This window comes from Amblyomma americanum, chromosome 3, assembly GCF_052857255.1.
Source record: "Amblyomma americanum isolate KBUSLIRL-KWMA chromosome 3, ASM5285725v1, whole genome shotgun sequence".
Lineage (NCBI taxonomy): Eukaryota > Metazoa > Arthropoda > Arachnida > Ixodida > Ixodidae > Amblyomma > Amblyomma americanum.
In genome coordinates, this window is record NC_135499.1 from 163,044,896 (window position 1) to 163,070,457 (window position 25,562).

General features: G+C 48.4%; 1 protein-coding gene across 3 annotated transcripts; it reads left to right on the forward strand.

Moving 5' to 3' along the window:
• Nucleotides 1-748: 748 nt before the first annotated feature.
• On the forward strand, nt 749-17,646 carry LOC144125320 (uncharacterized). Of its 3 annotated transcripts, none has more exons than XM_077658584.1 (3): nt 749-1,060; nt 10,966-11,402; nt 13,761-17,646. In XM_077658584.1, exons 2-3 carry the CDS (start codon nt 11,306-11,308, stop codon nt 16,418-16,420), a joined length of 2,757 nt encoding a protein of 918 aa, XP_077514710.1. In that variant the 5' UTR covers nt 749-1,060; nt 10,966-11,305; the 3' UTR covers nt 16,421-17,646. The 3 variants fall into 3 exon arrangements, with proteins under 3 accessions (XP_077514710.1, XP_077514711.1, XP_077514712.1); XM_077658585.1 differs by having other exon boundaries at nt 749-1,038; XM_077658586.1 differs by lacking the exon at nt 749-1,060 and having other exon boundaries at nt 11,012-11,402; nt 16,579-17,646.
• Nucleotides 17,647-25,562: the final 7,916 nt, after the last annotated feature.

Genomic DNA, 25,562 nt, shown 5'->3' on the forward strand with positions numbered 1-25,562 from the left:
GCAAGTGGGCAGCATGGCTGCTTTCTTTATATAATCAGCTTGCCTTATGCAAACAACTTCAGAACCTGCAAGTGTTCTCTTGGACCGTGCCATAATCACCTCCTGCACACAGTGGCATATACATAGAGGCTATGCAGTGCAACTTGCAGCATTTTAGAGTGGAAGCTCATGCACTTGTCAGCATGAACATGGCCGTCACTTGTGGTAGGAGAGGCTTGCGTTTCCTAATTCATGTTTTTCTTGGCAAAATCTGTAAACGCAGCACCAGGACATGCCGAGAGCCGGCACTTAGTTTGCGCAAACTAGTTTCTCATAAAAAAGCGGGGGCTCTGGAAAGTTGCTCGCGGCATGAACATGTCCTATGCACGGACATAAAGCGAGACTACACCAATGAAACGTTTTTGTTTTTGACAATGTGAAAACGGAGTCTCCTGAAGTGTAGTAATTTAAGAAATAATTTTTTTGCAACAATATTTGCTCTAAAAACTGTCTGTTAAACGCAAAAAAATATTTCCCACGGTTCGCTATATTTGGCGGAAAATTCGATGGCCGTTTACGCCTATCTGCTTTTATGCTAATTTAATGCGATGTCCAGTTACTATATTTTATTACAGGACATACTGGTTGCAAAACAACGCTTTATTGCAACATATTTGCGAAAATTTGTATTTCTGTAGTCGTTGTCATGTTTTAGGGCCAAGCCAAGTACGAATCGGACGACACTAGCAGACGACAGGACGTCGCCACACGCACATCACGTACGAAAATGGTACGGAACTCCTCAGCTCTGTGTCGTCCCGTTGCGCTAGCGTCGCCAACTCTGTTCTTTATTGTGTTGCATGTTACCGCGCTCTAAGCCTAAGCTATACCATCAATGGGGGACAAATTTAAGAAAGAATAGGTGGAAACCTTCGCCAGGCAGCAGACTTTGCAGTGACCGCTTTACCGAATTATGTTTCGACCGAACCGGAGCGACAGCGCGGCTACTATCTGGTGAGGTGCCGACGGTGTTCTGGTTCACATCAGCGCCGCCAAAAGGTACGGCACTGCTTTTCCAACGGTATGTATCAAGTACCTTTTCATACTGTACCCAATTACGCCCGAATGGTCTTTCATTCGTGATGCTTGGTTTAGTTGACTTCTAAAAGCGCTTTTCTTCCGTTCCTCTTTTCCGTGCACAATTTTTCTCTCGCTGTGCACATCGAAAGGCACGCGCTGCTAGCATTCGTCTTCCTCGTCGTTTCTCTTGCGCTGTGCAGCTGTCAGTTAAACGTGGCTGTGCTACAGAGCTAGGTTAAACGCGCGTCTGGAAGGTAAATGACGCCCTAAAGCGATAAACATCACCCGCCATCGATGAGATATCGGCCGCCTGCAACTCGAAACTGGAACTGCAGCAGCTGTATAACGAGCGGCTTTTCGAGGGACGAGTGTCAGCTAGGACGGCTCCGCCATCGTTCGCCTTTTCTTTGCAACGCGGAAATTAGGTTTTAAGGTGATCTTGGCCTCACCGTCATTCCACTGGTGCTCCTTTACGCTAGATAAGAAAGTAGTATAATATATGTAGTACGTGCCCTGTAGAGAGCTAGCCGGCACGATGAGTATTTACCCTCCTTAATTCCTGCGGGTCAACTTCGCCGTTGAGCGGTTTACCATAAAGGGATCGGTGGTGCGCGCGGGGTAATTAGGAACGTTTGTCCTTCCTCAGCGCTCCGCTGCTGCATCGCGCCAGATGTGCAAGGAACAGTGAGAGCTGTTGCACTGACGGAGCCGCTGCACGCCGACAGCCTCCCGCGTCTTGACGGACATCAGATGCAACGCAACCTTGCGACGGCAGTCTTGACGGCCGTCGCCGGCTATAGCGTAGACAGAATAGATCAGTGAATAGAACCGCATTACGCATGGAGGAAGGAAAGAATTACTGGCATTACGTAATAGTTGCCTGCATAGGCGCACCGCGAAATTGACGTCACATGAAGTAGAAACGCATCACGTACCGATGATTTTCGTAGTTGAGACCTTAAGGATGGGACGCGGCTTTGAAATTAAAAAAAGAAAAAAAGATGGCCAAGGAAATTTTTTTGAAATTATGGCATCCGCTTGTGTGGCTCGTTTGCTGTCCTGAAGTTTTATTCCTGATATCGACTGGGATGCGCTCTACAAAATTGTTTCGTGAGCCGCGGCGGCTTTGCATTCCGGGGAAATGCTTGAACAATCGGCGTTTTTTTTTATGTTACAGTTTTCTGCTTAGACACTCACCTTGTGGAGAAGATTTCTTCAAGACTCTTACTTATTTTGACCCTGTTTGTTTTGGTGCACTCCTAGGAGCAAGGCGCAGGTATATATCTGTATTCTTTGTTTATCAAATTTGTGAAATTTAAATTTCTCGCGTGAAATTTTTTTCGCACTCTAGATATGTCAACGGACACTGCATCACAAAAATATAAAAGCAAAATTTGTGCTTTGTGGTTTCCCGCGTTTACGGAATAGCTGCGCAAGCCGCCACTGGCGCTCCGTCAAAGGTCAAAATTGTGGAGGCTTCACACAACACCTCGCTTTTTTAAGCTTTGCTGGTGGACTTTCGTGCTAAAAGAATAAGAATTAAGTGCCGTAGTAGATGATTTCGGATCAATTTGGACCATACAGGGTTATACTGCATGGCAGCAGCTACAACTCCAGTTGCGTCGACGGTGATGATTGATTTTTTGTGGCACAATGGCGTCTTCGCCAAGCAACGCCATGGAACAAGGTATTTTTCGATTACTCAAGTCTACTGAGGAAGCACCCGATAAACCGGTAGGTTTCAGACATCTGGGTTCCAGCTCATGAGGGTCTACCAGGCAATGAGGCTGCCCATCGCCTCGCTCGAGACCCCGCTACACGGAGACAAAGACCCCCTCACGGAACTCTCTGAGACTCCCAGACTAGGCCGAAGGATCTGTCCACCATCAGATAGGTCCCCAACACCCTAAGAATGTAGGGACTGGCGAAAAATTCAGGCCAATCACTTCTTCCCTTATGTTACTCTGCATAGTGAGCTTACAGGAGACCCAGAGGCTTGCAATCTCTGGAACGTACCTCTGAGTCAAAATCATCTAATCCATCCATTGAACTTTGCCGCCGCCGCGCGACCTCCTCGCCTTCTCGCCCCTTTCGTTCCCCTTCCCTGAGGGCCGGCTCTCCGCCCGATTTCCTGCGCGACGATTGGTCTCCCTGCCGTTGCCCTTGGAAACGCGTCGGTCCGGCGTTTTGCTTGTGTTTTTCTTTTTCCTTCGCGCCATTTTTCTCCTAGGCTCGGCGAGCGAATATTACGCGAATATTGCAACGTGCAAGCGCTATGCCGTGCTGTTGCGAGTACAACTGCAGCAAGCGGCCTGAAGATGGTTATGCGGTATTCATGATACCTCAAGGCAAGCGTGACGGCTTGCGCAAGAAGCAGTGGCTTCACAGAGGATTGACATGCGTGCCGCAGTGTCAACCATCAGGTGAGGTGGCAGTAAGCAGTTGCGCAAGACGTAAATGGGGTGCAACTGCCTCTGTAAAGTTTTGTACGTAACCTGAGCCCTAGGAGAGGGCGTAAAAGTCAAACACCACAGTCGCTACCCACTGATATTGGTTAAGGCAGACTTTTGCGTGGTGTATGAAGCCAAGGTTACCAATATTCACTGTAGATATACTGCTATTTTCTAAGTATCACTTGCGCGTTTTATCCGCTACAGTCAGATACAGCTAAAAAAAGAAACCAGAAGGAAACCCTTCGGCAAATGACATCAACCAATCACCATGACGGCGCGGTTAATCTTATTTCACACAGAAACCTACCAGCCACATGCGATGTCACGTTAGGGGATTAACCACGACGTCATAACAAATGGTTGACGCCGTTGGTTGGAAGGCATCCTTCGAGGGTTGTTTGCTGCTTCGTTTTTAGATTATTTTGCAAGCGAGGCCAGAACGCAACGAATCACCAAAGCATCGGCGCATTGCATCTTCTCTGCAAATAGCGACTGGACTAAAAACGTGCTAGTTCTTGCTCCTGCAGCGTCGCCTTTGTAAAAACAATTCCGCAGTTTTTAACAGACAAGCTTTTAGCGTAAGATCCCATTGTCCGTCAACTTCAAGTTGCATAAAATTGCTGTATACATGTATAAAGTGATGTTGATTTGAGCTATGACATGCACCACTGTTGTATTTCCGTGAGCATGTTTTTTCTCAACTGTCATCAATACTGCATAGAACATTTCTGTACTAGAGTAGATGCTGAATATTATGTGATACTCCCGTATGTTACGTGTATCTTGTCAATCGACGTTCTTGTGCGTGCGCGAAAATAAATCATCCTGCTGACCATGCTCTCATTTTCTTTAATGATACATTTTTTGTGATTCCTAATCAAAATACCAGCTTTATATCCCCTACTACATACTTGAACGAAATTTCGGCGTCAAGTATAATATTACATTATCGAGAGGCGTTTATCTTGCCCAGAGATATAGAGTGCATTCTCTCATAGGTATATTCTTGAGCTTCGTTGACACTAGTTCCTGATAATTTTCGATGAATTGCGGTCGATGATTGGGTGTCCGCGCTCCTTGAGCGCATTGAAAGTGCGCAACTGTTTTATTCAGCGAACAGACTAGAGTGAAAAAACCACTTTCACACTGATGAGACAAACATATGGACGGAAGATGCACTCATGACTCTTTTATTGTAAGCGGGTGCATGCTAAATAAGACCTGCTGCACGCAAGTATGCACAAAGAGAAAAATTTCGAAGCAGTTCATGTTAAACCTAGTTAGAGTATTAGCTGTGTTGTTGTGAAGTTTATATTTAAGTTTGGCTAGCTAGCATAATGAGTTTACACTTGCCCTTAGTTTTCGATCTATAGTGAAAGTTTGGATTTAACTGCATTTAAATAATTATAACTAATTAATTCGGGTCGATAACTTGCGCAGCTCATTTGCATTAAACCTAAGCTTTCGAAAGGTATATGACTCGATGCTATAATGCCAAGGGTGGTTTTGATTGCATATAGCTCAGTAACGCTAATTAATAGGGATTGCTAACTGATTCAGAGCATTTGAATTAATTTTAAGCTTTTTCACGGTATATGACTTGATCGTATAGCTTAAAGTTTGGATTAATACAAAATTAACTAATTAACGCAGATTAATGCGGATCGCTAACCAGAACAGTGCCATTACACTTGGCCTAAGGTTTCCAACGATATATGACTGGATGCTGCAGCGCAAATTTGGGTTTTAATTGCAATTTACTAAATATAGATTAATTTGGCTTGGTAATTGGTCAAAATAAGTGCATAATTAACCAATTATCCAAACTAACGGTTGATCACGTGACATATAGTATGCTTAGACAGATAGCTTGGCAGTAGCGAAATAGACCATGTCCCGCTTTGACCTCTGATCATGAAGTTCAAAACACCAGCCTGGGTCGTTTTTCGAAGTTTTACCGCGGTGACAGAGTTCACGCCCTAAGAAAACAAACACAGACAAAGTCAGGGGCAGTACTAGATCAGGTGCACAAAGTAAAACACCCTATCATGTTACTTAAAAAGCGTCTGCAGTGCCGAACTCGCCTGAAAGTTTTGTTTACATCAGTATTCCCCATTCAAACAGTTCTAAGAAGAAACCGATCTCTTCATGAACGTTACTTTGGGCATTCTCAATGCTTTTCTCGCAATTTTTCAAATTATTTGCGCACTCCTGGAGCACAGACCTGGACCAAAAACTTTCGCTTCACTCACTGCTGCGGCCGACCGGCGAGCGCCAAGGAGAAAAAGCGTGTCGTGCGCAGAGCTCGCAGCCGCCGCGCGAGGAGAATCGAGGAGGAAAGCGCGGCGCGGAGGAGAGTGTCGCTACTTTCCTATTATCAAGGGGCTTTAGCCGGCAACGGGGAGACCCTCCCTCTGGCTGAGCCCCTGCCCCGAGGTTTATGTCGGTGTAAATAAAGTCTCTCTCTCTCTCAATGTTCGGTGCAGAAAGCATTGCGCGCGACAGCGCAAAACAGTGCAAAGAGGTTGGTGCTAAAAACATGCATCCTTTAACATATAAGGGACAACTCAATGTTAAAGCAGAAAGGTGCCGGCAAAAAACTTAACGGCATTTGTCACTCTCGGTTAAGCATGACACGTTTTCTGTGCTAGAAAATGTTTGTAAAGATCTTTGAAAAGACGATGACGCAGTATGGCTGACAATGTTTGACGGTTATGCGTTCCATTCATTATTGTCAACGTCAGCGGCGAGTTCTGATATTTTACTGTGCGAGCGAGAATCTGGCGGACTTGATCAAGGTGAGCTGAGCAATGAGGCTCAGGGAAGGTATGATTCCGGGAGAATGGCTGGACGCTATGGCGCTATACGAAAGAACGATAACCTGGCAAACTTTCTACGCGCAGCAAGAGGTTTAAGATTCAGGGTGTGCTTCGATGCTGATGCGCTTTGATAAGGTGAGTAAGGTGACATATATTAGTGTTTTGTACTGCCTTGAGAGGATCTGTACGGTTTTCGTGCTATAGGGGTACCATGCAGTATCCAGATGGCCTGCTTAACTGCGAAGCTCGCTCTGTACTATACAAGATATATCTCAGTAAAGCACCACATAAACACTTGCTCACTAAAAATAATGTTCTGTGTCAATGTATTGTACAAAAGCGAAATATGTGTAAAAGTCAGACACAGCCGAAGAGAAGGGGAAAAGCTGCGCGAGAACTTCTCTTCACTTTCGTTTCTTTCGTGACAAACGTCTCCGGTGGCAAAGCCACCTTCCGGTGCTAAGCTAGAAGGGAACCAGCAGCGTGGTACGGCTTGAAGGCGAACAAATTGAACCTGGCCTTGGTCGATATATCGGGTTTCAGCGAACACTTCCAAAAATTTTCATACATGTTTTTTGGGGTAAAAATGTGGCTTTTGCGGGATATATTATTACCAGTGTTGGTGGACGCCAGAAAACCGATGAATCGTCTTTAGTAGTAATCTGGTTAAATAAATTTTAATAATTAACTTTTTAACTAGTAGAGTTAGGCACCTAGTTGCAATTAGAAATTTGTAGCCGGCCGTTAGTAATAGCCATATTAGTTTTCAGCATTTCGAAAACGCGATTACCCTTGGCGCTGTGACTCAACAAAATTTGGCTTTTTCGACTAGTTACGTGCACTGGAGGAGTTGCCTTGCCTGCCTGCTTTCGAAAACGCATGTATTTTCGCACGATGCAGCCAAATTTTGTCGAGCCACAGCGGCGAGGGTGATCGCGTTTTCGAAATTCTAAACACTGATATGGCTATTACTAACGGCCGGCCACAAATCTCTAATTGCAACCAGTTGCCTATCTGTGATAGTTAAAAAGTTAGTTGTCAGAAATTAGTTGACCAGCTTAGTACTGAAGACAGTTCACCGGCTTTCCTGTGTCCGCCAACACTGTTAATACTATGCCGCAAAAGCCATATTTTTATCCCCAAAACTTACTTTTGAAAATTTTTGAGTCTTCTTTGAAACACTTTGACTTAAAACGGAGCTTCTATAAGTTACAGAAACAACCAAGAAACAAAATACAGGCGTCGCCATTATCGGCTGATTTCGAAAGTAGTTTGTCCATGGTGCGTCGACACAGTTTTTCGGACACACATCTCAGAGACTATAGGCTACGTCACCATGTACCGTTGACTTCGTCTCTCGTCTCTTGTCTCTCGTCTCTCGTCTCTTGTGTCCTCGTCTTTTGCTGCGCTACACAGTGTATTGGGTAATCACGGAGTCCGTTTCGCTGTAGACGTCACGAGTTTAGACCGTGTGGATTGAAGATCTTGATAGAAATTTTCTCAGCAATAACTGTGTTTTTTGCTGATGAAAATATGCATGCCGATGCCCAGAAATAACCACAGAATCGAACTTTATACTAACGACGAAAACATTGTGAAGTACGTCAGTCGCAAGGGGGGCGGAGTCAGCGTTGGATAATTAAGCGGAACAATTTCGCAAGTCACGTTAGTCACCTGACGGAGCACACGGTAAAGGCCAAGATAGGGGAACGAGTTTTTCAGGTTCCAACGCACCAAAATGGACACCGCGTGAGCAACGGACCCGGCAGACAATCCGCCTTTTTCACGACGCGACTGCGCATGCGCCCATCTCCTGGTGGCGGTGTCGCGAAACATATTGGAAGGGTCGCTCGCTCCACTCGAGACAGGTCGTGGAAGTATAAACAAACCGGCTTCCTACGCGGGGTGCGTTGCTGCAGCCGTCGGGCGTTCAGCGCGACGCATTTGGCGATACCTACGAAATGTGTTGCATACGGCAGCAATGCCCAATATGTAAAGGAAAGGAAACTCGGATTTTTTCGCTTTCCGAGCGCTTCCCGGGACAGCCTTCGAAGCGAAGCGTGGATAAAAGCAGTTCGCCGGCTAGACGATCGTGCCGCCCTTGGGCACGGTCAAGCACGTCAAGACTGTGCGGGAATCACTTTGTGACAGGTACGGACGAGGTACTGTGTTTAAATGCGTGTGCAGTCTATCACGAAGTGTTTTATTCATGGGCAGGAAGGCCTCGAATGTCACCGCGGCACCCAGACTTCGTTTCGACGCTTTTGGCTTTCTCAAGCAAGAAGGCCAAATGGGCCAGTGCTGTGAGCCGCTTTCAACGCGTGATGGAGCGGGCAACGAAAAAGAAGCTACGAGAGCATTCGCGCATGGTGCTAAAATGTTGTCATAATCTCCTATGAAAATTTCCTTGTTTATGCCACTACACCCTGGCCAATCCCCCCGTGTGGGTATATGCCATGTATTAAGAGGCAGAAGAAGAAGAAGGTGCGTTATGCGTGTGTTCGAATCATATCCATGATGAAGAGCTCTGCGTGGTATCGCCGGAATGGATTAATGTGCGCCTCTCGCGCTCGTCTCTACGGACGCGCATGCTTGTTTAACCTATGCAGTGGTGTGTTGTGGGAAAATACAGTGAAGTGCTAGCAGAGCTGCTTTGTTGCGAGTACGCTTGTGCTTTTATAGCTCGTGTAGCTAATCTGCAGCGCTTGGGCACGATTGCAAGTGCGTTGCCATTGAGCGGCCGTGGCACTACAGCCTGCCTCGGACTTCGCACCAAGCCATCAGTCAACCCTAGAAATCCTCCAGGTACCAGGTGCTGCCCAGGACACGTCATCGTTGACAGATTCCAACAAAACCTGCTCCGCAGCGGCACTCAGTCCGGCCGGATTGGGCGCGCAGTACCCTACCAGTGAGCTTCCAGCGTTGTACGCGAGGTGGCAGCACAGGAAAATGAAAAAGGCGGATTGGACTTTTCCATGCCGGTGGCCATAAGCGTACTTTCGTGGACTTTTGTGATACGAGAGGCGGGCACAAGCAGTTAGCACGAGGTCGGCTTGTGCAATGGTGCCTCGTGCATACTGTATGGTTGAGTCAGCAACAGGTGGTAGCTGGTTGGTTCAACGCCTAAACTTGCTGCCTAAACATTAAAATTTTATTGCGGCAGTGCTTAATTATTTCGACCGCGAAATTATTGCCCCAAAATAAATACTGTAATTTAGTTACTGCCATATCTGACACATATCTCTTTTGCCAGCGAAGGATAACACGGTGAATTGTTCTTGCCCATTTACTTCACCGAATGGAAGGCGATTGTTTAGGATTCTTCTCAGGTTATCTACAAAATCGGGTGAGATTGTTTACTTCCCAGAAAGCCTTGGGCAGCTTCTTGTAGTGAGCCCGCACTTGGCGTTACGCGCACCTGCGCGGTTGACGGACGCAGCGCAGAGCCAGCCGCGTGCACACTTATTTGCCAGCAGTCCCCCTCCTCTCGCTTCTCGTCCAGCATGAGCAACAGCTAATTGTCTGATTCCACCTGCAACTGCGGTTCGCGGGGCATTAGTGGAATGCTCGAGTTTGCGTCAGTCCAGCTGCGGTTTCCTTCATGCCACGGCCAATATGTCACATCACCAGCAGCTGCCCATTTTTTTTTCTTTTATTCTGCCTGCACTCCCATTTAAAGGCTCAGTGCTCTCAGTACAGCCCTATTTAGCTTTTATTTTCTTCCCCTTTCTAACTCTGCTGGACTGCTGGTCACAATTAGACCGTGGAATTCCACTCCTTCCGGCTCACGACAAAACACTCGTTTCACTGAGCACCACAATGGCCATCTCAAAAAAAGGGGGTCTACGTGTCATCGACCCTGCGAGCTGATCCCATTTGTGCCAAAGCGCAGCGTTCAAAAGTGGAAGCAAAGAGGACCCCCCCTCCCCTCGTCACTGCATCGACTGCCGAACCGCAGTAGTGACGTTCGCCTTGCTCAAACCGCTCTCTAAAAGCGTTCGACGCACGAGGTGTATTGGTACAGGGCTGCCTATGGCGTCACGCGTCCTTTGATTTATCCCGCACGCATCACGCACGCATTTGCGCACAGTGCACGCAATGAAGCCCGTCGCGCGGGTGCGTTTCCCATCCCTGGAAAACGGATCCAGGACTGGGCCACGGGAATGCTCGATACCGAGTGAAAACGCAAGGCCCCTTAATCTGCATCCCGCGTGGACAGTCCTGTGCAGCACAACGAGAGCTGTATGGCTGCGCACGGTCTTACGGTGCGCGGAATAATGAAGCAAGGGAAAAAGGAGAAAGTAAGACGTGGTACTGCTACCAAGAGGAGATGCACCCCATTCAGTTGGCAAAATAACTTTCCATAATTGTTTCAACACTCTGATCCCGTTCAGATTTGATTGAAATGCCCATCTCCACGCATGGAGTTCCAGAGAGGCTGCTGAGGCGTTTCGGAATTCCTAAATCTAAATTTTATTACTGGCTAGAATACTATACCATGGGACATACAGGGAGGTCTACCCTGTAGTCGATAACTGTGCAGAGTCCTCATGACTGCGTGGGGACGTTCAAGCAGTAGCAAACTTGTGCGTTATAGGCCCGGCAGAGTCATGTGTGCGCCGAACTACTTGCAGTCGCGGAGCCCAGCCGTGCTCTGGCACTCAGCTCCGCTCGAGCGGCAATGCACGCAACAGACGGGCCTCGGTCGGCGCTTAGGCGACCGGATTCACGCTTCAACTGATGGCGGCGGATGCTGGAGCGTGTGTACGCTACGAAGCTCGACCACAACACGTGCTGTTCATGCCCAGAGCCCTTGCTGCAAACGCTCGTGCCGTAAGTTGCAACAAAAGCATTGCTGGTTAAAGGCACAGGGGCTGGTTTGCAGTCGTTCCGGCCGCAGAAAACCTCCACTGGCGTTTCACACTGCTGCGCCATCGCGTCGGCCCGCAGTCGCCGGCACCAGCGAAGCAGAGGATGGGCTCCCTCGGATGCATCGTGGTGGCCCTGACGGTCCTGGTCGCTTCTGGAACGCCGAGGAACGCAGAAGCCGCAGTGATGCCTGAGGAACAGGGTGGGTATTGACCACGGTTGATAGCTGTGTGCTGCTCACTGATTTTTCCTCACATTTGCTGCTATACAGTTTCTGGCATTGTGTACTCGAAGCAGAATAGTGACTGTTTGACAGGAGAGCATGAGTGAACTATACGCTTTAAAAGGCGGCCGGGTCATTGAAGTGAAGTTGAAAACTAATTGAAGACCGGTTGGTTTAGTACGAATTAATGGCGACTGGCGGGTTGCTATACAAAAAATTCTGCTTTAATTTTCCGCTTAAACCACAACTAACACGCGCTTTGCGAATCGTCGACCATGCTAGCTGCTTTTCTCCCACATATAAGGGGTAGTACATTCTTTTCTCAATTATCGTACGTAGTTATTGTCAGAGAGGAAAAGGGGGGGGGGGGGGCATATCTGCATTCCCTTCAAGAGCGAAATGATCAAAACTGTCCCGAATTGTAGACTTCAGCAGAAGCATTCCAGTTGTTTATATTGTATTATTTGCTTTTATACAAATATTACGCCGCGTATTCCGCAATTTTAGAATCCTTCATGCAATGCTTAGCTACAAAAGCATTTCTGTTCCGTTGGCAATGAAAGAATTGGTGTTTGCTTGCGCGTGTGGGCTTTTTCTTACCCCTTGTTAACCCCTTCTGCTGTCTTCGGAAGCCAACTATGTGTTCCTTAGCTTATTTTGATGTTTTTATTCTTTCTCTATTTCATGAACAGTGTTCGTTTCATTATCTTATGTGGACATCACTAGGGTTTTTTTTTTTTTTGCTTGTACCACTTCTGCCCTATTCGCCAAAGGGCAGCCAGCAGTAATTGATAAACAAAAATAAATGATCAAACTTCGAAATATTTGGGCTTGGTGCGTAATCCTTGTCCGTTTTCGGGAAGGAAGTGAGAAGCAGTGCGGACAACCTTCACACACATATATGTTGCTAAGCGGTCTCGTGTCTGTGCCTTAAGTTAATTAACAAATGAAAATATAAAGCGCCCCCAGAAACGTAAAACTCTTCATTACGGCGAGTTCTCGCCGTAATGAAGAGTATATATATATATATATATATATATATATATATATATATATATATATATATATATATATATATATATATATATATATATATATACTTTTCTCTGTGTGCCTGAAGAAACGATTCATGATCTTGCAAATTCATCTGATCGTAATTAAAAAATGAGGTGGATAAAGTGGCTTAGGTCTCGCACATTGCTGGCGCTGAGGAGTTCAAAAAGTATTGCTGCCGTTTTTCAAACCCTCGGTCCCGAGCCAGCGTGTCTGTGGCAGCTTGGTACACCCTGTCTTGCTTGCGCCCATTGCTTGCACTGTCTTTCTCACCTCCCTTTTATCTTTTCATTCCTTTCATCCTCTGCACCAGTGTACGCTGGAAAAAAATGTATTAGCTCTTCTTAACGTTTCGGCTTTTCTTTTCACTCTCTTTCTTTCTTTGGATTAAAAAAAAAGAAGTTACGAGAGAACGGAGGAGCAAATAACTTCATGTCATGTCCTATACATGTGGACAGCCTTTGCCAGAAGTAAGCAGCCCAATGGGCTTGTTCTAAACCATGTAGTGGCGGATCTTGTAGCATCCATAGAAGTCATAACATATATGAAGGCCTGGCCTCTCACCTTTAAGAAATTTTGAAGGCTGACGATGCACACTCACGTTCACAGCAGGGGGGCGGAAGTCGAGGTGCTGAGCCAGCCGGCTTCACCTCCGCCCATTTGCTTACAGAGTGCTTAGCAAGTGCTTCTAAACCCTCCTTTTCTTCCTTCCAATGAAAAGAGGGTATAATCCCAGTACTCTAGCCACACAATAACGCAGCAAAGGTCGAAAATGTTTGCCGGTATTTGCATTAATAGAAGCAGATACAAATAGTAGGGTACAAGTCAAGAACGCTCCGGCAAATACCCGTCAAAGGAGGCCTTCCAGCCAATGGCGTCGACCGATTATCGTGACGTCGCGGTTAATCTCATTTCAGGAAAGCAATTTCCAGTCACCTGCGATTTCACGCTAGGGTGTTAACTTCGACCTCATGACAACCGCGGTCGACGTTGTTGGTTAGAGGGCCTTCTTTGATGGACATTCGCCGTCGCATTCTTGAGCTGTATCGGACCATAGGAAATTAGCTCGAAGCACGCTGGCTAACAGGACAACGGTGCGCATTCGCTTCGCACCGTTTTGTGTGCTCGAACGCTTCACCGCACGCACCTCGCCGCTGCGCTGGTATACTGCGACATCACTTGGACCGTCTCCCACGCACGCTGCACTCTGCACGCGCCTGCACTTCTGACGCGGCCTGCCTCCACTCAAAGCTTGTCTCGCCCGCCCTATACCCACTCGTCCAGGTCGCCAAGACATCCAGAACAGCACCAGTGGCAACCGGCGCGGCACGCTCCGCCCGTTCGGATACCTCGCCGGCGTGGTGCGCGAGACCCAGGGGAACACGTCCTTAGAGAAAGTGTACAACTTCGTGTTCGGCAACTCCAGCTCCGTGCGGCAGCTAGTGCGCCTGTACGCGCTCATGTCCATTCCGGTGTTCCAGCAACAGCCGACGAGGCCCACACGGCCGGCGACTACTGCGTCGACGACGCGGTCGCCGACGTCTCTGACGACAACTACACCCAGGACGCCAACGCCCAGTACAGGCGGCGGAAACTCGTCACACGAGACGGGAACAGCGCCCACAGGAACCGGGAGCTCATCTGAACCGGTTACTGAACTCGGTACACCCACGACAAACAGTGAGCCTCCTCGCGGAACAGTGTCAACGCAGGCGGAAACAGAGGAATCAACCAGTACAGGGACTGAACATTTCTCAACTGAAACGCGTGGAGAAAGCGCGCAGCCTGCCAGCACTGAACATGTGACAACCGGGTTAGGGTCCACCGCGGAATCCGAGCACGAATGGACTTCTACATCATCTAATTATCATGAAACGACACTAACGAGCGATACAATGAGTACTGATTTTACAGAGAGCGTCGCAGATACACTTTCCACGGAGACCTCCGTCAACACTGGAGGAACATCTACGTATCCGGAATCGACAGTAACGATGGAAGCAACGTCATGGAGTGACATAACCACGGACACAGGCCAGACGTCATCCTCGCTTACGCCGCGAAACACAGAGGACACTACTACTGGAACGGAGGTAGATAACACGCACGAAACTTTGGAGACGTCCACAAACGGTGCTCTTACAGAAACAACGGTTTACTCGACAGATGAACATATGCGGAGCACAGCGAGTACGTATGATCCGGAAACAACGTCGTCACTATTTCCCACTTCTCCTACCGACTCCACAACGGTGGTCACAGACGAACCGGCTTCGGAGACGGCTCACGAAACAGACTGGACCACGAGGTCTACGTTGCCCACTTCTTGGAGCGAATCACACACTATCGATCCAGACACAACGCTTGGTGAGACAAGCACCCAGTGGAGTACGCGAGACCTGACTATGACTGATGCGTTTACCGAAGAAGGCACTGAGTCGACTTCGGTCTATACGAACACCGACTCTACGACGTATCACAGTACTGCAGCCTCGACTTCCACGACCGAAAATGTGGAAATTGAATCAACGACCGGAGTAACATTTACTGAGACAAGTAGCGAGCTTCACTTGACGACCGACTTAGCGACCAGTAACACTGTGACAGATGGTCATGTGCCAACTACGGAACGATATACAGTGACAGATATTTTGGAAACAACGACCACAGAATCTTCATCACTTCAGACACGGGGCCTTGAGAGCACGACCGAAGACTGGCTGACGGAAAATTCAGCTGCCACACCCACTAAATTTGACACTGCAGAAACAAGTGCTTCTAGTCTCTCCTACACCGAAACAGAGCCAACTAAAACGGATACCTCAACTGAGGCTTCTAGCCAGCTGCATACGGAGGCTACAACGTATTTTTCTGTCAGCGTGACTAGCACGTTCACAGAAGAAACTTCAAACCATCATGAAAATACGGAGACGACTACTGAAGAAAGCACACGACAAACGTCAGGGTGGACCGATGGATCTGAGAGTGTCGTTACTGATGACGTCACCGATATTACTACTTCTTTAGAATTAACTCCTTCAACAACCGAGCAACGTACAAAAACTACCCCAACGTCGGGCACGGAAAACCCCACTGAGGAAACGCACGAAGCAACAGAGTATACGACAGTAACAACGGAGCCGGCCTGGAGTGCTTCAAGCACGAACACTGATGAGGTTTCTGCGAGCGACACTGTTCCTACGGCAAGAGAGAGCATGTCGACAGAAGGGGCGAGTACTGGCAGCACATCCTCGTTAGGAGAAGTAACAGAGTCGCCAACCGCGGAAACTTCAACACGTTCATACTCATCGGCGATGACAAATGCTGACACTGAAGCCCCTACCGAGCTAACGAGCACCTCAACGACCACTTTAGAGTCATCCACTCTGGTTTCGAACATCGCTAGTGAGATCACGACGATCGAGTTGGTAACTACTCGAAGTCTTTCAACAATTTCAGGCCCCACTTCCACCAGTAGCGAAGAGCAGACAGAAAGCCATTCCACCGGGACAGCTGCTGCGACAGAAGAACAAAACGAAACCAGTGCCACCAGGCCAGATACAACGTCGCCAGGCCAAGCCGAAACGATGAGCACTACCATGCAAGCACAGGAAAATTCGAGTACTGTGGTACCGACCGTTCAAGAAACAAGCATAAGTGTAGAGACGACGGCTACGACAGCCGGCATGGAGAGCAATCTTACGTCATCGACACCAGTGTCCTCAACAACCTCGGGGAATATTCCATTCACCGACGAAGGCATAAGCGGCCATCTGATTGACGGCCACCGTAGTACTCCAAGCCTGCCACCTTTTACTGATGTTGGTATAGGGGGTGGTGTGATAACTTCTCCAGGAGCATCAACCGAGAGCTTGGCATACACGGATGAGGGCATCCACGGTGGGCCTGTAGGCCCTGGTGTCATTTCTCAGTTTGTAAGTTGAAGAGTACCCGAAGAGAGACATTGTACTGAGTGCAAGTACGATTTACTGTCGAAGCATTTCACCACACTTCCGTCACGGCATGCTTGAGAACGTTTGTTTAGATTTAGATGCACGAGAATACTTGCAAGCTTACTTGAACTGCTGAATCTTTTACGTAGGTACCCAAGTGGCTGCTGGAGGACCTTCGCTGGGCACCTCAATGAAACACACACTCAGAAGGCGTGCTGTACCCTTGCCACCTGCAGGAAATGTTTCCCTGGCTCCAGTACCAAATAACGGAACTGACACAACACAGTTCCCAGAAACCGTTGCGGAGTCGGTGTCAGATGTAACTGGTGCCTCAGTGGATCCGACGGATGTTTCTACGGTCGCACCCATGGAACAAGGTACAACAGAAGCTCCGAGCGAAGGTATGGATTCAGAAGCGACACAAGCACAGTCAGACTCGACAGGGCTGACGTTAGGGGATACGGAAATGCCATCAGATGCTACAGGAGCCTATTCAGAACCTACAGATTCATCTTCAGTAACCACAGAGAGACCGCAAGAAGGCGCAGGCTCAACACTAGATGTAACATGGATGCCTCCTGAGGCCACGTGGCCGACAGCAACAAACACACCAGCGAAGGAAACGTGGCCCAGCGAGGAAACGGAAACGTCGACAGTTGCGACTCCACCGACCGATGTTGAGGCAACCATGTTCACAAATGCTGAAACAACAGCGCAAAGTGAGACAAACACGCCCAGTATGACGGAGCCCTCGAATCAGACGGTTCCAGCAGAGACAGGCCCGGTTTCCCATGCCAGTCCATCGTCGCCTCTAACTCAAAGCCCGTCGACCGCGCCAACCCAGACTCCATCGACCCCGCCTACCCAGAGTCCGTCGACCCCATCAACACAGTATCCGTCGACACCGTCGACTCAGAGACCCTCCTCGAAGTTTCCGAATTTGCCTTACATGCCGAATCCGATAATAGTGACCATGGGGATTGATGAGTTTATGGGAAGATTCGGCGTTACCAGGACGTCGAGCCGGCCTGCGACTTCTGTAGCTATCGCAGGACTTCCCTCGCTGTCAAAGCCTGTGAAACCAGTGCCTTTGCTGTGACCTGATGACATTTCAGAAGCGTGCAAGTCTTCGCACCTTTATTTTCACGCATTCTTCACACATTTCTTCGGGTCTTTTTTTACACTGTTTTGATAATAAAGATGTCCTGTGTAACGAACAGTTTGTTTATTGAATTCCAGGAAGCACGGCGCGGAACGTCGTACGTGTCCTGCAGTGCCTCGAGCAGTGGTGCCTTAAGTGGCTATCGCAACCAGTGGGTGCCGCACCATGCACCGACGGAAGTTCGCGCATACTTCGTGCCTCTGCGGTTAGCGGAGCAGATAGTACCGATCGTAGCAGTCAGAAGTTCGTTTTTCTGTTAGCCGTAACGGCGTTTAAAGCGAGGACCAGTCGTGTACAAGCCAAAGCTCCCTATAAGAAAAAAAATTGCTGAAGAGGCACACATATTTGCGTTGAATGCTATTTAACAAGCTATACGGACCTTGTTGCATGTGATGCAAAAGACGGTAAATTGGGTGTCAGTGACTGTTTACGACTACCACGCACACAAGCAGCCGGTCCTATGCTGACGCAACAAACTGCGAATTTAGGGAGACGTGCCAAAGCACGTCGGCTTGTGATCCTCAGCAAGTTTGCTATCCTGAGAGCGTCTAGCCCGATAGAGTTAAAACGTGGGAGTTTTAGTGCGAAAGCGCTACTTAATGGGGTCAAACCCAGCCAAAAAATATTGTGTGAAGCCTCGGAGTAACTTGGGTGAGCTTGGGTTACTTCGGAGGAGCGTTGCGCAAGATGCAGCCAATGGGAGGAAGCTCGGGTAAGTTCCGATGAGCGTCGCGCCAGCTGCAGACAATGGGAGGGTGACCTTGAAAAGGACCTTGGCCAAACTTATAGCATAGCAACAGCCCATGCAGAAATAAATATTGCCGCAACTCATTGCTCGTTCTTAATCGGTATGGCTGATAGCCCCGTATGTGCCATCTGCGGGTATGACGAGACTATTTCCCACAGTCTATGCGTATGCCCTGCCTACAGCGCCGAAAGGCAGTCTCTCTGCCGTGCGATGGAGAGGCTAGACCCACGCCCACTGTCGGAAATGAAGATTCTCGGCCACTGGCCGTGGCGATCGTCGGCGGCGAAGGCCTCCAAGGCACTGTTCCGCTTGTTGCGAACTTCTGGCCTGCACGATAGGCTGTGACTTTAACGAACGCTGACTTTTCATACTGACTGCAATTTTCTGCTACTCTCCTTTCTCTTTCATTTTTTTTATCCCCTCACCCCTTTCCCGCGTGTAGGGCAGAAAACCGATTATTCTTCCGGTTAACCTCCTTGCCATTCCTCTTCTTCTTTCTCCTCCTCCTCCTCGTCCCGCGACTCGGTTTCGAACCCACGACGGCACGAACAGATCAGCTTAGCTGACCACTGCACGAGAGCATGCTATCGCCGCAACCGATCACGCCTCGTGTTAAACTGCAACACACTGTCGCTCTGTGCATTGCACATTGTCTTACAATCGAACTAATATACACACTCTCACGACGTCGTCGTCTTCATCAACTAATACTACACTATCGTCGCCAGACGACCCAGCAAAGCCATGAGCCATCCAGTCTAAACGCATGCTTTCGCACGTCCACTCGTTTTAAATGCGTTAAAACGCTACCACATTTTTTTTTACCTATTTACGTGGGCCCTGCTCTTGGACAGTGCGAAGCCGTGCAACAAGGTGCCCCTGTGCATGAAAAAAAAATCGATCACAAGCGTAGACCGAAGACACCTGTATCTCAGTCGAGAAGGCTGTTTGTTAAGAGCGCTTATACTATAATCGCAAAATTCCGCGGGTAACATTTCCAGCACGATGGCGGCAATGCAGCGTAGCCCACCAGTTAAGAACCTTTCATTAATTTCAAGCAGCACGTTAAAGCTTTATGCGTGCTTATCTGATGTCATGGTCTCTTCTTGGGATAAGACGGGTTATAGAGACGAAAAATGTTATGAGCGAAAAAGATCCGCTTGCGATAATTACGCAGCAAATTCAGAAGGCTACTGAGCGCTTAATGTAATAGTGATGCTGCGTGCGAGTTGGCTATAGAGATGTACGCGCATAGCACACAGTAAGAACTAGAAGAATAATTTCCGGCCCTGGCGAGTGTTCAGGGCACTTGGAAACTGACCTTCTGAATGATCCAATATGTCCATCCCTCGCAGTACAAGCTGGCCCTGGAATGTAAACACGAAGTGAACAAAACGTTGGCTAGGCCGCTGAGGCTTCCCCATACCTTGTTCGCTTTGTGTTGTGCTGTCTCTACCACGGACTCCTGGAATGCAAGTAACTCATGACGTACTGTTACAAATGAGAAACGAAACCTTCATATAAGCCCCGCAGCGGTGGCTCAGTGGTTAGGGCGCTCGACTACTGATCCGGAGTTCCCGGGTTCGAACCCGACCGCGGTGGCTGCGTTTTTATGGAGGAAAAACGCTAAGGCGCCCGTGTGCTGTGCGATGTCAGTGCACGTTAAAGATCCCCAGGTGGTCGAAATTATTCCGGAGCCCTCCACTACGGCACCTCTCTCTTCCTTTCTTCTTACACTCCCTCCTTTAGCCCTTCCCTTACGGCGCGGTTCAGGTGTCCAACGATATATGAGACAGATACTGCGCCATTTCCTTTCCCCCAAAAAACCAATTATTAAACCTTCATATACGGCCTACTTTGCGTACGTGTAAATCTTTAAAATGTCCTGCTTCACTTATCCAGAATGAAGCTCGATTTTCTTGTTGGTTACCTGTGTACGCAGGGTTATATTTATTTCTTCATAAACTACCTTCTCAAATATGCTTGATTAAGTAACTTGTGACCCCCTGCAAGTTACGTAATCATATTTATTTAATATTTTGAAATTATTCGGAGGGGCGAGAAGTTAGCCGCAGCAATTTCAGGTGTGGGAATATCCCTCGGTGCGCTAGACGGCCGCCAGGTTGCTTGTGCTTTGCATTATCGCGAAATTTACTTTTTCTTTCCAAATACTCTTCTTAAAATGAAGTGTTACGCCCACCTCGTTCACTTTCAGCAAGAGCACAACGTTAGTTGGGGACAAAAGGGGTATGTTTCTGGGGATTTTCCAGGCGCTCGAAGCTGAAGCCTGACAGGAAACCGACACAGGAGGACGCAAACAGTTCAGTTCTCCGTCAAAAAGCGGTCAGTGAAACTGGCGCTGCAGGAAGTGCTTTGTGACACGTGTCCCCGCGCTGTCAGCTGAACCGCGAAGCTAGGCTATATGCTTCCGCGTCCGGGCACAGAATGGCTCAACATCGAAAGTGCGGGCAATGCGAGCAAATGCCGGAAATAGCTTAGAAACACAAAACCGCTGCTGACAACAACGTCATCGACAACAATAACAAACATTCCTCTTATATGGGCTTATCACCTTAAGTCGCAATTTCGGTGCGCTCGTTCTGCATATCATTGTTATTTGCTTTCGCTTCAAGTGAGTTTATTATTCTTCTTTTTTTACTGGTGTCTCGGGCTGTAACACTACAACTGGCATCTTATTTAGAGTAGGCATTACTTACTCCCCCGGGTGCCCTGCACCCCCCCCCCCCCCCCCCCCCCGCTCCCAGCCTTTTTCGTTAAAATAAAAAAATAAGGGACAGAGTGCAGGACGTACTTTCCCACTGGCATTCAGCTGCCGATAAGAGGTGTTCGTCCTATGCCAGCTTGAGTATGAAATTCAGCAAAGCGCAAGGGCGTACGCTTTTCATAAAAGTAAGTAAAAAGGGTGTAAGCTCCCTTTTACTCCTGTATAGGCGTATTAATGTTTAGAGTGTACGGCGAGGCTAATAACTATTGCGCCTTTTTTTTTTATATTTGCACGAAGCCTGGTGCCCAGAGTCGGCTGTGAGACCTAGCTGTCGGAAATGACACATACCTTTTTCAGGAGTGCACGCTGTTGGGCGAGTCGGTCGTACATCGTTGAGTAAAGGTACTGCGCAAAATAATACAAACATGGACCCGTCCTTGTGCCCTTCTCGTCCATGTTTGTATTATTTTGCGCAGTACCTTTACTTAACGACATACCTTTTTGTTGCCTGTTAGGATGTTGCAGCGCTGTCCAAACTGACTGGCGAACCATTAATACGTGCTTTACGTAGAAGACGTTTACCACCCTATTGTATGCCATGGCCCAGTACTCCAAGGAGCTCTTCTTACGGGACGAAACTTTCTGCAGAATGGCATGCACAGTATGGTGTGAAGTTGAAGGTGAACACACATTTTAGTAAGGGGCATACATACCTGCGCATTAGTCCAATGTTTTATGGAACTATATAACTAAACCAACGCGGCGGCTGCGCGCGCGCGCGCGCGTGTGTGTGTGTGTGTGTGTGTGTGTGTGTGTGTGTGTGTGCGTGCGTGCGTGTGTGTGTGTGTGTGTGTGTGTGTGTGTGTGTGCGTGTGTGTTTGTGTGTGTGTGTGTGTGTGTGTGTGTGTGTGTGTGTGTGTGTGTGTGTGTGTGTGTGTGTGTGTGTGTGTGTGTGTGTGTGTGTGTGTGTGTGTGTGTGTGTGTGTGTGTGTGTGTGTGTGTGTGTGTGTGTGTGTGTGTGTGTGTGTGTGTGTGTGTGTGTGTGTGTGTGTGTGTGTGTGTGTGTGTGTGTGTGTGTGAGAGAGAGAGAGAGAGAGTGTCTAGGGGATCGGTGCACCTGCCAACTGCTATACTTAGAAACCATCGTTACATAAAGGCCCATGATGGGCTCCACATAACGGCTCTCGCCGCTGTACAATGGCGTTGTAAGTGCCGGAAGTTACAAAATTTCCGCAGAATTTTTACATACATAGCGTAGTGTAGCTGTAGGGGACTAGGGCGCTCTCGCGCACTTTCTTGCCAAAGAGATTACCACAGTCGGATACAACGCAATAATGCAAGAACGCAGCGGCAAACGCCCCTCAAAGGAGGCCCTCCAGCTGATGGGGTCGACCGATTTTCAAGACTTCGAGGTCAATCCCATTTAACAGAGGCACCTGCCATTCATCTGAGATTTCACGCTAGGAGATAGACCACGACGACATGGAACCGGTCGCCTCCATTGGCTGGAGGGCTTTCCATTGGGGCGCATTCATGGCCTAGTAACTTATTTCACCAGCGAGGCGAAATACGTGAAGCTTTTTTCATACAGTAGATGAAATCCACGGTGTAACAAGCAAAAAAAAAAGGAACCGAGCGCCAGGGCATAAAAAATAAATGTAAGAATTAAATGGCACTACATGATATGAAAATTAAAACATAAATGTTAAGCTATCCTTCGTAAATCGAAAAACTCAGCGGTATAGCTTTGTTAGCGTTATGCGTGCGATGCATTTTGCAATCACTCTCTCCCTCCGTGACCACATCTTCACTGTTGCTTGTGGCCAACATCTCAAGTGATTTGCGTCTCACTATGCGCGCAGCCACGCCAACTGCCAGTACCACTGGAACGTCCAAGATGAGAATGAGTACCTTAAGATCACTAAAGTGGTGATGTGCGCCACATCGTCTCAAATACCATGTCGACACAAGTACTATCCCGTTTGGTCGTAGGTTGTATGCCAAACGCTGCTAGCTACCCTCGTACCGCCACCTTCACACCGCCACATCCTCTCTTACGTAGATGCCACAGCCCTTAATCCACACGACAGTGTGTGGAAATCGTTATGTAACCCACGCGCCGACACCGCGACTCCTCCTCAATACTACTCAAGAGACACTGTAGCGCCATCCCTCAGGCGCGCCGCGAAACTGTGTCAGAACGCGGGTGTCGTCGGCGGATGGTCTCCCATATATAGTTCCAGCTGTAAATCATGAAGTTTGTGTTGCATTTCGGCTAGTTTATTATTCACAGCACTTACGAGGAAAGCCATTAACAACGAAACCATAGCGTTGTGTGTTGTGTGCCTATTTGCTGCATCCTTTTCATCTTTAACACAGCGTATTTCCATCAAATACGTATGTATAGCTCAGACGTTTCGACCTTGATTACAGCAGAACATGACAGCCAACTGCACATGCGTATGTGGGCTCTGGAACCGAAAGCGCACCAGGCTAACGTATAGGTGAGAAACTGACGAATTGGAGTTTCCAAACGCCGCAAGTGGTCTTCCGGCGTTTTGGAACGCTTACATCAATACAGCTCCAGAACTCCACTGAAGAAATACAGACCAAACGGAAACGCCGCCCGCCACCAGACACTGAAAGCCCTCTTCACTATCTACACCACGCTGACTTTGCCAACGTTGCTCAAGACCACACTCAAGACTGACGCATGACTGGTTGCCTGATCACGCTCACAGCTGCTACGTCTGTGGGTTCAGGCGGTCATGATAGCAAATTAATTAGAGCGCCGCGGCTCGTAAAATTAACCCGAACGCGCAAGCGCGTGGCTTTGGACACAGCGCCGCTGTGTCTGAACAAACGCCGGGGTGGCTGCAGTACACCCGCTATCGTCAGCCGCTGCAAACACTCCTGCACCATGCTCTCGGACCCAGGACCCAACGCTCTGAGGCGCTGATTTCAGTCCAAGTTCCGCGCTTGAGCTTTTGTGTACACATTCTGGTTCACTTTGACCATGGTGGGTACCAAAATTGACTTACCATGTTTGCAAGATTTCGAGCTAGTAATATTAAAGGCAGACACTGATAAGCTAATTGGTTTGTTCATAGAACACCAATTAAAATTAGGTGGGCGGATGAGATCAAGGAGTTTGCTGCGATACGGTGGCCGCAAATGGCGAAGAAGACGTGGGAGAGGCCTTTGCCCTGCAGTGGGCGTAGTCAGGCTGATGATGATGATGATGATGATGATCAATAAGTTATTTATTAGAAGCTAACAGGTGGTGGTGGTTACAACTTTATTGCCACAAAAGGGAAGGGATTACTTGGGGCTGCGGCGAGTTCAGGGTGGCCTCCAGCCGGGGGCGATCTCTTGAGCTCGCGCGATGACGGCCAGCGGGACAGACCAGGAGCGATGACTGTGCTAGCTGCGTACACAAAGTGCGAGAGTAAAGTTGGGCTGCTAGGTGCCCAACTAAAAATAATATGCCCTTTTTTTTTTAATACAAAATTGCTGTGCTCATAACATGGACACTGTCGTTTTTCAATTACATTCATCTGATAAAAAGTACGACTGTTTCTAAACATGTTTCAAACTCATCACGTATATCTCGTGCTCTTCACATTTCTTTTTTCCTACTGTAGAACATGTTCATCTATTGGCACTGCATCCTTTTCGCCGAGAAAAGTGAAGCGGAACACGAAGAATTTTTGTTTTAGAATTTGTTAGCTTCCTAAATAATCATATTGTTCTTGGTTGTCTCGTTGTTTTCGTTTTAGCAATATTTTGGTAGCTCGAGTGAAATTGCGCCTGAGTTAGGTGGCGCTGAACGCTCGTGAGCCTCGTCCTCCAAAACGAAAAGGAGGAAGTCCTCCATAACGCTCGTGCTCAGCTGTGCCGTTTGCATCGCAGCCCAGACGCTCCTGTACGCAAGCCTTAAGCTATGGATGCTTACGGTTCCACTGCGTTTCTGAACCACTCGCCGCCCCCTAAGCGCCGCAGGCATCGGTGCCCTGGAGAAGGTGGACAGATGGCACCTCTATCTCCGCATTGCGTCTCACCAACGGCGCAGTTTTCGACGTCTTGCGACCCTTGGTTTCCCTCGCCTACGTCGGGCCACTTTCAGCCGCAAGGTACGACGGACCACTACGCGATGTGCCACCCGTACCCGACCCAGTGCATCGCGTTCACACCTCCGCCTTTCGTGGAGCAGCAACCCTACCAGCAATCATACCAGCAACCCCCTTGTCACGAACCCTCCGGTCGCTTCTACGAGGCGCCTACCTTCTCTCAATTTCCCCCGGAGCAATGGCCCATGGTTTTTCCACAAGCAACAGTTACCACCTTGCCTCCGCAGCCCAACGGCACGCAAAAGAAACGACGCCGAGACCGAAGCCTGAATCGGTCAGCCGGACAGCTCCTGCCGCGACGAGACGACGACAGTGACAACAAAAGTGACATTTTCTTCTCTCGAAGGCACCGGCAGGCTGGTCGTCCT

Excerpts from the sequence above, each read along its gene's own strand:
- LOC144125320 (XM_077658584.1), top strand. The coding sequence starts at position 11,306 with ATGGGCTCCCTCGGATGCATCGTGGTGGCCCTGACGGTCCTGGTCGCT. Across the intron at positions 11,403-13,760 it reads AGTGATGCCTGAGGAACAGG|GTCGCCAAGACATCCAGAAC; the intron begins GTGGGTATTGAC and ends CCACTCGTCCAG.